Source organism: Vulpes lagopus, chromosome 18 (genome assembly GCF_018345385.1).
Source record: "Vulpes lagopus strain Blue_001 chromosome 18, ASM1834538v1, whole genome shotgun sequence".
In the NCBI taxonomy this organism is placed as follows: Eukaryota; Metazoa; Chordata; class Mammalia; order Carnivora; family Canidae; genus Vulpes; species Vulpes lagopus.
Genome location: NC_054841.1, coordinates 18,245,298 through 18,258,943, shown reverse-complemented (window position 1 = coordinate 18,258,943; position 13,646 = coordinate 18,245,298). Strand labels below are relative to the sequence as shown.

The following is a 13,646-nucleotide window of genomic DNA, read 5'->3' as shown; positions in this document are numbered from 1 at the left end:
CAGATTTCTTTTTCTTTGGAGGAGGGAGAATTTGGGTAAGGTCCACTTTAAGTCCTTTTGAAACATGAATCCAGGATGAGGGTGTTTAAAATCTTGGTTGTACTAAGGAATTTACTAACACTCCATCTTCAGGTATGTTGAAAAGGCCCTCCAAAAGACTGCCAAATGGAAGATCTGACTGGTATTAGCCCTTATCTTAAGACCTTCTGCAGTGTGATGCTGAAAAGTCTAAGATACGAATTATTTATTCATCCATATGATCAATTTTGCTATTCTCTCTTTCACTATTCTGAATTGTGGGTCATTATTTGGTGATCTATACTGGTGGTACACGCCATCCTAGGGATGGGAGTTCTCACCTGTCCCCAATAGAGAACAGCTGAGACCACTTCTTTTGGGAATGTGGTGGCCAGCTAAATGCATCATGCCACTTTTTTTTTTTTTTCATTATGATTTTATTTATTTATTTAGAGGGAAAGTACAAGTGAGGGGAGAGGCAGAGGCAAAGAACGAATCTCAAGCAGACTCCCTGCTGAGCGCAGAGCCCAATGCAGGACTCGATCCCCTAACCCAGAGACCAATGACCTGAGCCAAAATCACCTGGCTCAGGTCACCTGGGCATCCCAATCCACCATGCTTCTTATCTTAGTTTATTTTGGTCACCACCCAAAATGTAGCACTCCACACTCCAGGGCTTTCCACTCTCCTTTACTATCATATGCTTCACCTTTCCAAACCCACCCACATATTACTCTCTGCCCTCCCAAACTTTACTCCTGGGTCCTCTGAAACAACTTGACTAAAACTTGGCTCTACCCAGAAGACACCATCTTTTTAAAACACTCTGAGAGAAAAAAAAATAAAAAAATAAAAAAATAAAAATAAAACACTCTGAGATTCTTTGGTGGGACTGACATGCCCCAAACCTCCATACTCTCCAGTTCCAGAGCGTCACTCTTCGACCTGCAATGCAGAGAAGCCTGGCTCTTTTGAGGTATATGCCATTCCCCTACTGCAACTGCCTGTTTGTAACCAGACTAAACTTTCTTAAGAAAAAAAACCTGGGATCCCTGGGTGGCGCAGCGGTTTGGCGCCTGCCTTTGGCCCAGGGCACGATCCTGGCGACCCAGGATCAAATCCCACATCGGGCTCCCGGTGCATGGAGCCTGCTTCTCCCTCTGCCTATGTCTCTGCCTCTCTCTCTCTCTGTGACTATCATAAATAAAAAAAAATAAAAGAAAAAAAACCTAACGTTTAGTCAATTTTGTAGCTGGCCTAAAGCAGACCCTCAAATATTTCTTGATGAATAACTGCTGGAAAAACTCAACAAATATTTGTTTAGTAAATAAATTATATCCATATTCACTCTAGAGAAGGAAACTTGGTCTAACAATACGAATGTCTTTGAGATTCCCAGCGTTTATCTGAAGAAAACTCTTCCTGCCCCACCTTTTCATTTTCTAGAAGTCTTAGAAAGAGGGGCTCTACTGATCTGATTTTTGGTCATGGAGTTTGGAGAGCAGGTTCTCTCCTGATTACTGCAAGTCTCGGTTAACCTTCTGGTCAAGCTCCAAATTTTAATCCTACTCATAGTATTACCTATTCCTATTGTACTTGTGCTCATAAACTGTCCTCTACAGTGGATATTTGTACCAAAAACCTCTTACCCATATCATATATCAAATAATATTAACTACATTTTCCATTTCTCTCAGTACCATGCAAGGAGTTGGGATGAATAAAAACCAGTATTTCCTTACTATGGGTTTGTTACCACTAACACCAGATTTCGTCCCCTTACAAAGGAGCAGTTCTAGCTGTTCGATACATCAGTAGTGCTACAATGGTTTTCAGTGACTGGAGTTCACATTTCATTCCTCTGGCAAAATGTTTTTCTACCTAACATTGCTTAGTGTTCTGAGGGATTAAGATGTATATATATTTCTTAGCAGAAGTTTATTCTTTAATACAGATAAAAGACTATAGCACCCAAGTGACTTATTTTTAAAAGTTTTATTAAAGTCTATTTTTCTTGCATCACTTCTTTAGGCAATTCAAAGTCAATCTCTAAACCCTTTGTCCTTGGTATGCTACTCCTGTTATGCCCTTTCTGGTTAATAAGAAGTATGATTATTTATTACAAAGTTCTGATTAACTTGTAGAATCTTTCATCTCAGTTTAATTTACCTCGATAAAACTTTGGACAAGGAAATGTGGATTTTTTAAGATTGGAATGTATTTTACATATCATTTTCCTCCAGAGAAGAGAAAAATGAATTCACAGGAATGAGAGTTTTTAAAGAGCAGACATTTTATTTGCTGTTACTTCTAACACCTTTTAGAAACACAGTAAGGAAAAGGACAAAGTCTGATGGTTAATTTTCTTATTCTACTGGATGATTTCCTTGCCACTGACACACTGAATGCCAAGCATTTGATGAGCTACCGCATTTAATCCAACACCTTGTGAGGCATGCACGATTACTCCCATTCAAGTGATAGAAAAACAGGCTGAACTTGTCCAAAGTTAGATGGGGAAGTGATCATTCTAATCCTATTCTACCAAAGTCTCTGTCAGGCAATAAACACTATACATATGATCAATCCTGGTACCTATGGATTCCTTTGGCATGAATCTAAGTTTCTATTTCCATGCCAGGCAGTTCAGTCATCATTATGGTCTATCAACTGTACCTAGAAGAGAAGCAGGATCAATTCCTCCTGAAAGTGACTCCACTTAATTAACTTACTCCTCTACCATAGCTAATACTAACTTCTAAGTAGAAACCCCACCCTATTCATCAGTATTACTATCTGAACAAAACTCAGCTAATGAAGACTACTATACAACAGCTGGCCGACAGACTGGTAATATGAACCAGTAAAATCTCAAGAGAAAGAAACATGAATTTATGTTGGTGTAATTTGGGTAAAGAGGCTTCTTAGTGAGAGAGGTGCCTGGCTAGCTCAGTTGGAGGAGCATGTGACTCTTGAACTAGGGGTAGTGAGGTCAAGCCCCATGCTGGATGCAGAGATTACTTTTTTTAAAAAAGGAGTATTTTTACTGAAATAAAAGCTTATCTTAACGAATGTTTAGAACATTAAATATGCAGAATGTTTTAAGAAATATAGACTTGCCCATGTTTTGTAAATGATAGTTTTGAAGGCTTGGGGTTTTCTTCAGTAATGTGTTCTCTTTTTAATTTTTTTTTTAAGATTTTATTTTATTTTAGAGAGAGACAGAGAGAGAGAGAGAGAGAGAGAGCATGAGCAGGTGGGAGGGGCAAAGGCAGAGGAAGAAGAAGAAGCAGGCTCCCCACTGAGCTGAGAGCCCTATGCAGGGCTGGATTCCAGGACTCTGAGATCATGACCTGAGCCAAAGGCAGATGCTTCACCTGAGCCACCCAGGTGCCCTAATGTGTGTGGTTTTTTTTTAAGTTTTGATTTATTTATTTATTCATAGAGACACACAGAGAGAGAGAGAGGCAGAGACACAGGCAGAGGGAGAAGCAGGCTCCATGCAGGGAGCCAGACGCGGGACTTGATCCTGGGTCTCCAGGATCACACCCTGGGCTGCAGGCGGCGCTAAACCACTGTGCCACCAGGGCTGCCCTAATGTGTTCTTTTTAACAGAGATTTTAATATTCTAATAGGTAGATGTGCCATGATTTAAAAAGTCCCCTTTTTGATGGACATGTAGGTTCCTTTCCATTTTTGCTGCTATAAAGAAAGCTGCAGTGAAACCTTTGTTCATCCAGGTAACACTTGTCTGAGTATCTCCGTAGGATAAATTCCTGGCAGATAGAATTGCATTCTCTGTAGTGTTTGTCTACCAGCTGATGACACTAGAGAGTCAGGATAGGACGAGAAATCAGTGTGGGGAGAGTAGTCATTGCTCTTCCTGTTACGAATTGGCAGCAGATAAGTCGATTATTTCCTCAATTTGTTTTGGTTTGGTTTCACAAGGACCTATCCACTGGGACAGAACAGAGAATAATCCTTGTAACCATATCCCTAGGTCACCCTGTTTCTGACTAGTCAGTGCTTCCTAGAAGCAGAGAGCAAAATGGCTGATCCTACCCAACCTCATTGCACAGAGTCTCACTCAGGGAAAGGCAGGGGTTCAGACCTTCCCAGTTACTAGACTGTCACTCAATTCTATAAAAGGAAAACCAGCCCATCAGAGATAGCCTGTTTTGAAGAGACAGAGGCAAGTCCCCATTCTCTCGTCCTTGAGCCATACTGGGTGGGGTCTCTGGGTTCCTTTGAGTATGGAACCACCTGGTACACAGAAGGACCAACTAAGGAAAAGATTTTGGCAGGATGGGTCAAACAGGTCAAATGTTTTTATCAATTCTCCTCCCCTTCAAGAAACCAAATGCCCAATAGTTGATGTTCGCATCCTTCTAATTAATTAGTTCACTATTTTGTCTAAGAGGAACTTCCACAGATCATAAGGAGTATGAATTTTCTGAATGAGAATGCTTTTAGATTAACCTAACACCCAAAATAATAAATGCATAAATTATAAAGAATTGATCATATCTCTATAAAAACTTGGAAAGCTGTTCCAAGGGAAGAAAAATTTCTCTTCCACATATCTAATTTTGAATAACATTTTGACTTACAGTTTTCATTATACTTATTTCTATATGGAGCTGACCTGAGCACAAGAGCACTCAGTGACCATGTGGAGAATGGGAAAAAGCACCAGCAGGATAACCCCCAGAGGCTAAGAGGTAAGTCCTAACTGCCAGTAACTGCTCCTAATAAAGAAGCACCAGGCAGTGTATGCTGGATACATTCACTTAAAAGATATGTGATCACTTACCTGCTTCTCTTTCTTTTGTATTTTCATTATCATCTATTGAAGGAAGATACTTATCTCTGTAAAACATAAAGAAAAGGCAAAGATTATAGTAAAATTCAAAATAAAACATTTAAGGTGGTCTCAGGATTAACTGTGACACATGAGGCAAACACAGAGTAGAGGCTGCTTCTACAGAACATAGAACACAATAACCTGTGTAATGGGTCAACGCCCCCCACCCCCAGAGCATGGTCCTAACCCTACCTAATCCTACCTAACCCTAATTTATTGCTTCAGCTGGGTAGAATAAAAAAGATACTATCTTTGTAGATAAAATAAGTTATAAAAAGATGCTGGCATATTAAATTACAAAGGAAACTAAAAGAAGAATCTTAAATAACGATGTGACTATACTGAGGGGAGTTGAAAGAGAGGGGGCAGGGCAGCCCAGGTAGCTTAGCGGTTTAGCGCTGCCTTCAGCCCAGGGCCTGATCCTGGAGAAGAGGATCGAGTCCCATATCGGGGATCAAGTCTCGCATCGGGCTCCCTGCATGGAGCCTGCTTCTCCTTCTGCCTGTGTCACTGCCTCTCTCTCTGTGTGTCTCTCATGAATAAATAAATAAAATCTTAAAAAATAAAAAAGAAAAGAAAGAGCGGGGGCAAAAACAAAGTCCTCATTTCTCCTGGAAGGAAATCAATAAATCATGTCACAACTGATAAATCGAGAAATAGGAATATATACAATTAAAAAAGGGAGTTAGAAGTAGTTTTCCTGAAGGCCAGAGAGGGAATCTCGTAGAAGACAGGACAGGTCATTCTTGCATTTCATCACATGCCTCCTTTTATTATTTGGTGTTTTAAACTATGTGCATATGTTACTTGACAAAATAAGCTCCATTCCAGTATTTAGTATGAGTTTTAAGTGACTGATTTTACTGTACCCATATTTAAGCCCCATCTCCACCTCAACCATAATGCTCATGACGACACTGAACTTTTTCTCATAAATGACTTTTGAGTAGCACAGCAGTTAGAGCCCAGCACTGGAGGCTCAGAAACACTTTGAGGCATCCTGGGTACCAGAAAGAACCCTAGCCTAAGGAATCTGGAATTTGGGGCTGCCTGAATTACTAACTAGTAGTACTATCTGAGGTCTACAGCTCTCACCTTCTTCATGTAATAGCCAGGGAGGGATCCCAGAATTTCAGCTTCCGGGTCTAGCCTGGATGTAGACACCACCTCATGTTTACTGTGCACTTTTGATTTCCTCGACAGCCCACAAAGCTACAGAACATCGCTCCCTCAGGAAACCATTCCAGGAGCACATTGTTATCCTTATGTTCAGAATTATTTCTTATATCCAAATGAATGTGATGTGCAGGCAGTAAGCAGAACTTGAAGATTAAAATGTGACAGATTGTTCTTTAAGTTAGTTCATGATGAGTTTGATGCAACTGAGAAAAAGGAAGGATTTGTGATTCTTGGGGCCACAATTACAGTTTATCGGTTTAATATCTGTCCACTTGGTGTTTTTCTCCCAGAGTCTGAGGGGTTTTCTGTAAGAAGAACCATAAAATGCTATCAGCACTTTACTCACAAACAGCATAGCATCCAAAGAGCTAACACACTGCAAAGCGGTCAGACTCACCGGGAAACAAAGGAAGGTACAGAAGAATCGGCCAAATCAAGAGAAGGGTAAGTCAAATTAGTAAATGATGATTCTAAGAACTGCTGCAAGGATCAGCATTTGATACAACAAGGATTCACTTCAAAAGAAACCCGTGAATTCCACAGTAGTAATAAGTGCTCTGAATCAGGGCAGTTAAGAGAATTTTATCCCTAACCTTCATCCTAGTGGAGTTAGTTCTAGGTAATGTTAGTACAAATTTATCTCCTTTATCTGTCAACTTCAAATGATAAGACCCTAGAAAACAAATATTCTCAGCCATCACAAATGGCTACAAATTTTGAAATGAAGAAAAAGGTGGAAAAATAAATTCCAGGTAATAAAAAAGTACATGTGTCTAATTACTGATTAGACACATGTACTTAAAATTCTGCTCAACAAAAGGAAAATCAATCATTTAAAAAAATATAGAAAATCCTACCAATGTCAATACAAATTACTTTTTAATATCTAAAGAATAAGTATAATGCAGCAGAGCCATCAAAGCACAACTTCTGATTAAGTACAACAAACTAGCATGCAAATAAATTTGCAGGGCCACAGCACTGCCAGGAATGTGGGAAAAACAGGTCCAATTCACCATTGCTAATAGCACTTCCCTAATTGTTTCAAGCTTTCTGAAGAGCATTCAGGCAAAGTGCCACTGGATCTATAAACTGTTGAGTCCTTTTATCTGCCAATTCCACTTTAAGGAATACATCCCAAGAAATAAGCCAATAGGAAATAGACTGGGCATGGAGGAAGCTCAAGGAGGAGGTGGGAAGTGTGAACATCCCAGTAAAGCCCAGGAAATGGAGGTGGCCACAAGGGTCACAGGCCTACCAGCCCTAGGGCCTGTGTCATCACAGGACCTGCACACATCAGAGAAGGAAGAGAAACACAAGCTGGAAAGACTGGGGAAGAGGTGGGCTCACCCAAATGTGGCTTGATTTTGATTACCCAGCAAAAAGAAAGCTTGAAGAAAAAGAGGTGGTGACTGACTCTAAACCAAATCTCCCCACCACCAATTTGTTCACAGGCAAGATACTACTGCCAGTACCTTTACTGATATTCATGCTGCATAGGTAACCCCACCCCATCCTCTGAAAGAGAGAGAACGTGTGTGTGAGATCTGAGTGGGAATGATGTTACTCTAAGAATAACTGCTCTCGTTCACTAGAAGCGAGCTTTGACAAACCTCACATTATTACTGTGAAATCACTTACAGCACTCTGTGGATCACCACGCACCAGCACCCTACAAAATGGCAGATGTCATCAACAACAGCAGTAGGCGTTCAATAAGCATTTATCTACTTTTATTTCTCCAAATAGTATCTAATAATTTACAAAGCACTCCCTCAAGTTACCTCTACTTTTTTACCTCTCTTTTATGGTACTTGTTTAAAAAATATAAAACTAGGGCAGCCTGGGTGGCTCAGCGGTTTAGTGCAGCCTTCAGCCCAGGGTGTGATCCTGGAGACTCGGGATCCAAGTTCCACATCGGGCTCACTGCATGGAGCCTGCTTCTCCCTCTGCCTCTGTCTCTGCCTCTCAATCTCTCTGTGTCTCTCATGAATAAATAAATAAAATCTTAAAAAAAAAAAAAAATATATATATATATATATAAAACTAAAACTATGCAATCTTTTTGCAAAGCTGAATTTTACGTAGCAGGAATGGATGAACAAATATAACCCAAAGCATGTACTTCTGTTGCTGTGCTGCCATCACTCAAAAGTTGTGATTAGGGATCCCTGGGTGGCTCAGTGGTTGTGCACCTGCCTTGGGCTCAGGGCATGATCCTGGGGTCCTGGGATCGAGTCCCACATCGGGCTCCCTGCATGGAGCCTGCTTCTCCCTCTGCCTGTGTGTCTCTGCCTCTCTCTCTGTCTCTCATGAATAAGTAAGTAAGTAAATAAATAAATAATTTTAAAAATTTTTAAGGTTGTGATTAGATCACAACTCAATAAAGAACAAAGTAACTTCAGAGTCCCACAACTTAATTAGAAAGATAATAAAGACATATTCTGCAACACCTAACTGTGTGGGCAAACCAGGAAATTTGTCAATAGGGGGAAAAAATAATATGTATGATTTATGAATTAAATGAAAACTGAAAGGACGCCTGCTCTCCTCACTGCATTTCAGTGCTTATGTATGAATGTAGCATTTAATTACCTTCAGGGAAAAAAAATTACCTTCAGGAGACAAGCTGCTAATAATGTAAAAAGCAAACAATATAAAAATTACTATTCCTCTTACACTCACTCACCCACCTGACAACGCTTCTATTATGAAAAATGGGTGCCAGGTTTCAACAGTAACATTTTGAAAGTTACTTTTTTTTATTACTATCTCTCTCTCCAGTTCAAAAATTCTGCAACAGTGCCTGTGCCATTTCCAGTTCCCCTGTGCTCTGTTTTGGACACTTAAAACATAAAAATAAAACATCAGGTACACACTATTTTACCATTCATTCAGAAATTATTTATATTTACTACGCTTTGAGAATTCTGCCTTCTAAACAATCCCTGCTCAGTCCCAGGGGTCTATTTATTTCAAGAGCATGTGTTTTCACAAACACAAACAAGGGCACATTCACAAGGACAGCAGAAGACACATCTGATGGCAGGAAGAACAGGATCTTTGCTCTTAACAGGCTCCCAGCCCTTGAACTCTCAGGCCCTTTGGGGCAAACAGGACATGGGAAGCAACTTTAATAATCAGATACACCTCAGAGTTTCCACAGTGAATATGTATTTTTATAACCTAATTGCGCCCACCCTCAGCCCTAAGACTGGTTCTTAAGAACCACTTTGACAACCGCAGGTGCAAATAAAGCAATCCCATGCCTCAGTGGGGATTTTAGAAGAGCAAGGAACTGAACACAGGGAGTAACAAGTCACTTGGGGAAGAGTTAATGACAAAGGCAGCCGGGGCTTGGGTAGTGCCACCTTCCTTACATCCCCCACCAAGCACCCCTTACCAAGACTCCTGACAAACATTCTGGACCACAGAGAGGGTCCACAGCAGGTAAGGCAGCCCTCAATTTCTCACTTCCCCACTCTGGCACCCTCCACAAACCGCACAAATTTTTATCTGTCTGTCGCTAGGCTTGTGGCAATCTACAGGACGACGACAGCAAAAGTGTGAAGTGCCAAAAAGCAGTGTAAATCCAGGCTCTAATAATGATTAGCCAGGTAAAACCTCATCCTGCAAAATGGTGACAATGCTTATCTCACAGGGTTTCAGGAGAATTAAAAGGGATGAGAATCTCTAGTGTGTGTCACATGGGAAACATTAGCTACATGGCAGCCACTGGTGTTGCTTGTCCCACACTTCCCTCCAGCGTCGGAGAAAGGTGGCTCTCTCTTGAAGACAATTAACCCTTCCATTAGTACTTGGGATCCATCCTCTCTCCTCTCCCACTTCGCAATCTGAGCTCAGACTCTAGATTACTGTGCAGTTTAGCCCTTCCTCATTTCACTCAGGTCTCTCTCCTCAAATGTCACCTCATCAGTGAGGTCCTTCCTAACCACTCCACAGAAAACATACCTCTGCCCCCAGCCTGTCCCCACTCTCTATGCTCCTACCCTACTTTAGTTTTCTTTCTGGCACTTATTACTACCTGATATTACACGTTGATTATACATTTATTACCTGTGCAACACGTGCACACATGTACACAAATGTGAGCGTTCTTTTGTTCATGCTGTACTCTGAGTCTGGAATGGCACCTGGCTTATAACAGTAAACATGTGCTGAATGGAAGAATCATTTCCACTCCTTATTACTAAACCTCTCTCTACCTTCTCTGCTCAACAAAGAAACAAGTTAAACTTGATCCTAGAATAGTAACTATACTAGCAAATCCCTGCCACGCCTATATTTTCTCTTCCCATGTTACTTCCTAACTGCTCTTAACAATGATTCCCTAGGAGCCCCTAATGATTCCCTAGGTATTTTTAGACTCTATTCTATTTTCCTTGCAGCATTTTATTTTTTTTTTTTATTTATTTATTTATTTATTTTTCCTTGCAGCATTTTAAATCATGGACCTTTTCCTCCTCTTAATTCTCATCCCACTGGCATCTTGGAGGGCATCCTCTGCTGATTTTCCTCTGATTGCAGGCTTCCAAAGCTCAGTGCCCTCCCTGGCATCTCCTATTATAAGGCCTATTAAATGTCAGTGTCCCCAAGGTTTGAACACCGTTACTACCCCCAGGACTTGCTGAGTTCTCTACTCAGTTGCCAAACTTCATCTCTCTACACCATGACCACTGTACATTCCCAAATCCAAGCCCTCCTCCAGACCTCCAAGTGGACACAGCCAACTATATTTTGGCCAGTTCCAATTAGGTGTTCCACAGATTGCACCAAAAAATCCACAATTCTTCAAAATCAAATTCCATACCACCTTTACACACATAGACACTTGCTCCAATGTCCCCCCATCAGAGGCTAATGTCCCACTATCTGCCACCCAGCCAAGAATTCAGTCATCCTCAACTCCTTCAAAATTCCTGAATCCCCTGGCTCTTCTCCAGTCCACTTTAATTTATTCCTACTCTTTCTGTGTTTTTTTTTTAACTTGAAATAGTCTCCCAAGTGCCTTTATTCTTCATGCCTCCTACCCTCATCTCATCCCTCATTGTACCAAGAGTATGTCTTCCTAAAGTGTAAAGAAAATGAAATTGTATCTCTGTAGTGTCTTCAGAAAGAAATACAAATTCCTCACAATACAGGGCCCTGCATAAGCAATCTGGCCCCTGGTCGTCTCCTGCTCTGATATTACCTTCCCGCATTCATCCAGCTATCCTGAGCACTTGCGGGTTCTGAAACCAGCCCTGTTCGACAGATCTTTGTTCAGGCTATGTCTCCATCTCCATCTGGAAAATCCTTCCACTGTCCTTACTCTTCGGTCTCATCCTTCAAAACTCTATTCTGGTGTCATATTTTCGGGGCTGTCTAACCTAACTTCCCTAAACACTGAAATCATCTTGTGAAAAGCACTAAATTATAGTAGCTGTATCACCATGATATCATCTCTTCCCATTTTCCCTGTCTGTGCATGCCATCAGCTGCGCATGCCATCCTCTGGGAAGGAACTCCATTCTGTCCTATCAAGATTGATACTTGGGCTTCTGAATGATTACCTACAAAATGAGTGAGAATAAATGGGAAAGCTCAGAAAATGCTTTGAGCTCCTGTTTTCTTCATCATAACTAGTGGGCTCTGTCTTTTTTCCTTTTCTGTTTATTCTGTTCTCTGAGTCCAATCAAATTTCTCAGTATTCTTCATTCATTCTTTTGCCAAGTAATCCAAGTACTTAGCTCAAGAATTCAACAGACTACAGGTGCCTGGGTGGCTCAGTGGGTTAAGTGTTCCACTCTTGGTTTTGGCTCAGGTCTATTCTATTGGCTTCTTCCTGTAATAGGAGGTGGTAAATATTTTTATAATGGACAGATAATAAATATTTTAGGCTCTACAAGCCATATGATCTCTGTTGCAACAATTCAATTGTAGCATGAAAATAGCCACAGACAATATGCAAATGAATGGGTCTGGCTGTGTTCTAAAAAACTTTATTTACAAAAACAGATAATATCCTGTTATAGAAGATGGAAGTATTAGCTTCCCAATATGCTTATTATCATCATTATTTATTAAATCAATATCTAATTCACAGTGAAACCATGAAGTATATTGTGCTAAGAAAAATTTGTGTAATTTTTTTCCCTACAGATAGTAAGTACCTCATTTTTTTTTCAAAGATTTTATTTCTTTTAGAGAGAGTGCACCTGTGCACACATTGGGGGAGGGGGAGGAGGGAAGGGAGGGAGAATCTCCAGCAAACTCCACCCTGACCATGTAGCCTGATGTAGGGCTCGATTCCACAAGCACGACCTGAGCCAAAACCAAGAGTAGGACACTTACCTCACTGAGCCACCCAGGCACTCCAGTAAGTACCTCATTTTAAAATCTGTGTTTTTCTATGAATCACTGACTTATCTCAAAATGCTCTTTTCAATCAGAGAAAATCATTTTAATTCCTTTTTTTTTAATTAATTAATTTATTTATTTATGATAGTCACACACACAGAGAGAGAGAGAGAGAAGCAGAGACACAGGCAGAGGGAGAAGCAGGCTCCATGCACCGGGAGCCTGACGTGGGATTCGATCCCGGGTCTCCAGGATCGCGCCCTGGGCCAAAGGCAGGCGCCAAACCGCTGCGCCACCCCGGGATCCCTCATTTTAATTCCTAATCTGATGATAAAAATCAACTTGCTTGATAAGAATCACTATTAAGGGCAGTAAGTAATAGAAGAAAGCCAGGTACTACCAGAACTATATCAAATATCACACCGCAAAGTAAAACCTGACTGTACTTTTTTGTTTATCATTAGACCACACGCCATCATGTCAACTGACCCAGCTCAGGAACGATCAAATCGGTGAACTCAAGATTGAAGAAACAAATCTCCTAACAATAGAGCTCAAAGTTCAGAGCCCTGAAAATTCCATCTATAATCTTATGGGGGAGGACAAAGGGCTTAACAAATAATACTCCATGTTCACTCTCAAGAGGCCTCCACAAGCAACATAAAACCTTTGACTTGTTACACTTTAATGCCTTTTTGTGGGGAACAATAATACTCATGGATAGGAATGAAGATATCTAAAGTTCTGAACACAAAGATTGTATGATCTGTGCAATTTATTCAATCTCCCTGGGTCTCAGTTTCTTCATTTGCAGAACAGGGACAAAAAACACCTTTCGGGAGAGGAGATGGATGAGTTTTCTTTTGGATAGGCTAAGTTTGAAGGAACAGGGAGGGAACTTAAAGCTCAGGCAACGCAATCCTTTTTTCTTAGGATAAGGAAACTAAGGGTCAAAGGAGTCTGATTGCCCAAAGGCTCACAATTATTCCAAAGCACAAGAATTGGATTTCCTGGGTTCCGATTCAGCTCTCAGACTACATGGAGCTGCCTTGAGCAAATGAAAGGCAAAAGAAAACAGCACAAGTGAGAGGTCGGGATTTGGAGATGTTCTATTTGGGGTACTCAGAGAGTGGGCAGAGGTTAGACGGATATTCCACAGATAAAGTACAACAGTCTAGAAAAGGAAAAAAAGGAAAGCCCATGGGGGGGGGGGAGCAGACTGCAG

General features: G+C 40.9%; 1 protein-coding gene across 3 annotated transcripts in view; it reads right to left on the bottom strand.

Annotated features, from left to right (window-relative positions):
* Nucleotides 1-13,646, bottom strand: part of CHD6 (chromodomain helicase DNA binding protein 6) — a 176,518-nt gene that overhangs the window by 145,319 nt on the left and 17,553 nt on the right. For 2 of the 3 annotated variants that reach the window (XM_041732424.1, XM_041732422.1), the window contains exon 2: nucleotides 4,832-4,887. Coding sequence is in view for 2 of the 3 variants with exons in the window: in XM_041732422.1 (XP_041588356.1) it covers nucleotides 4,832-4,864 (33 nt within the window). In the remaining variant the exon portion in view is untranslated. Of the gene's footprint in view, nucleotides 1-4,831; nucleotides 4,888-5,977; nucleotides 5,994-13,646 lie in introns of those variants that run through there. The other variant, XM_041732423.1, reaches the window with a different exon arrangement.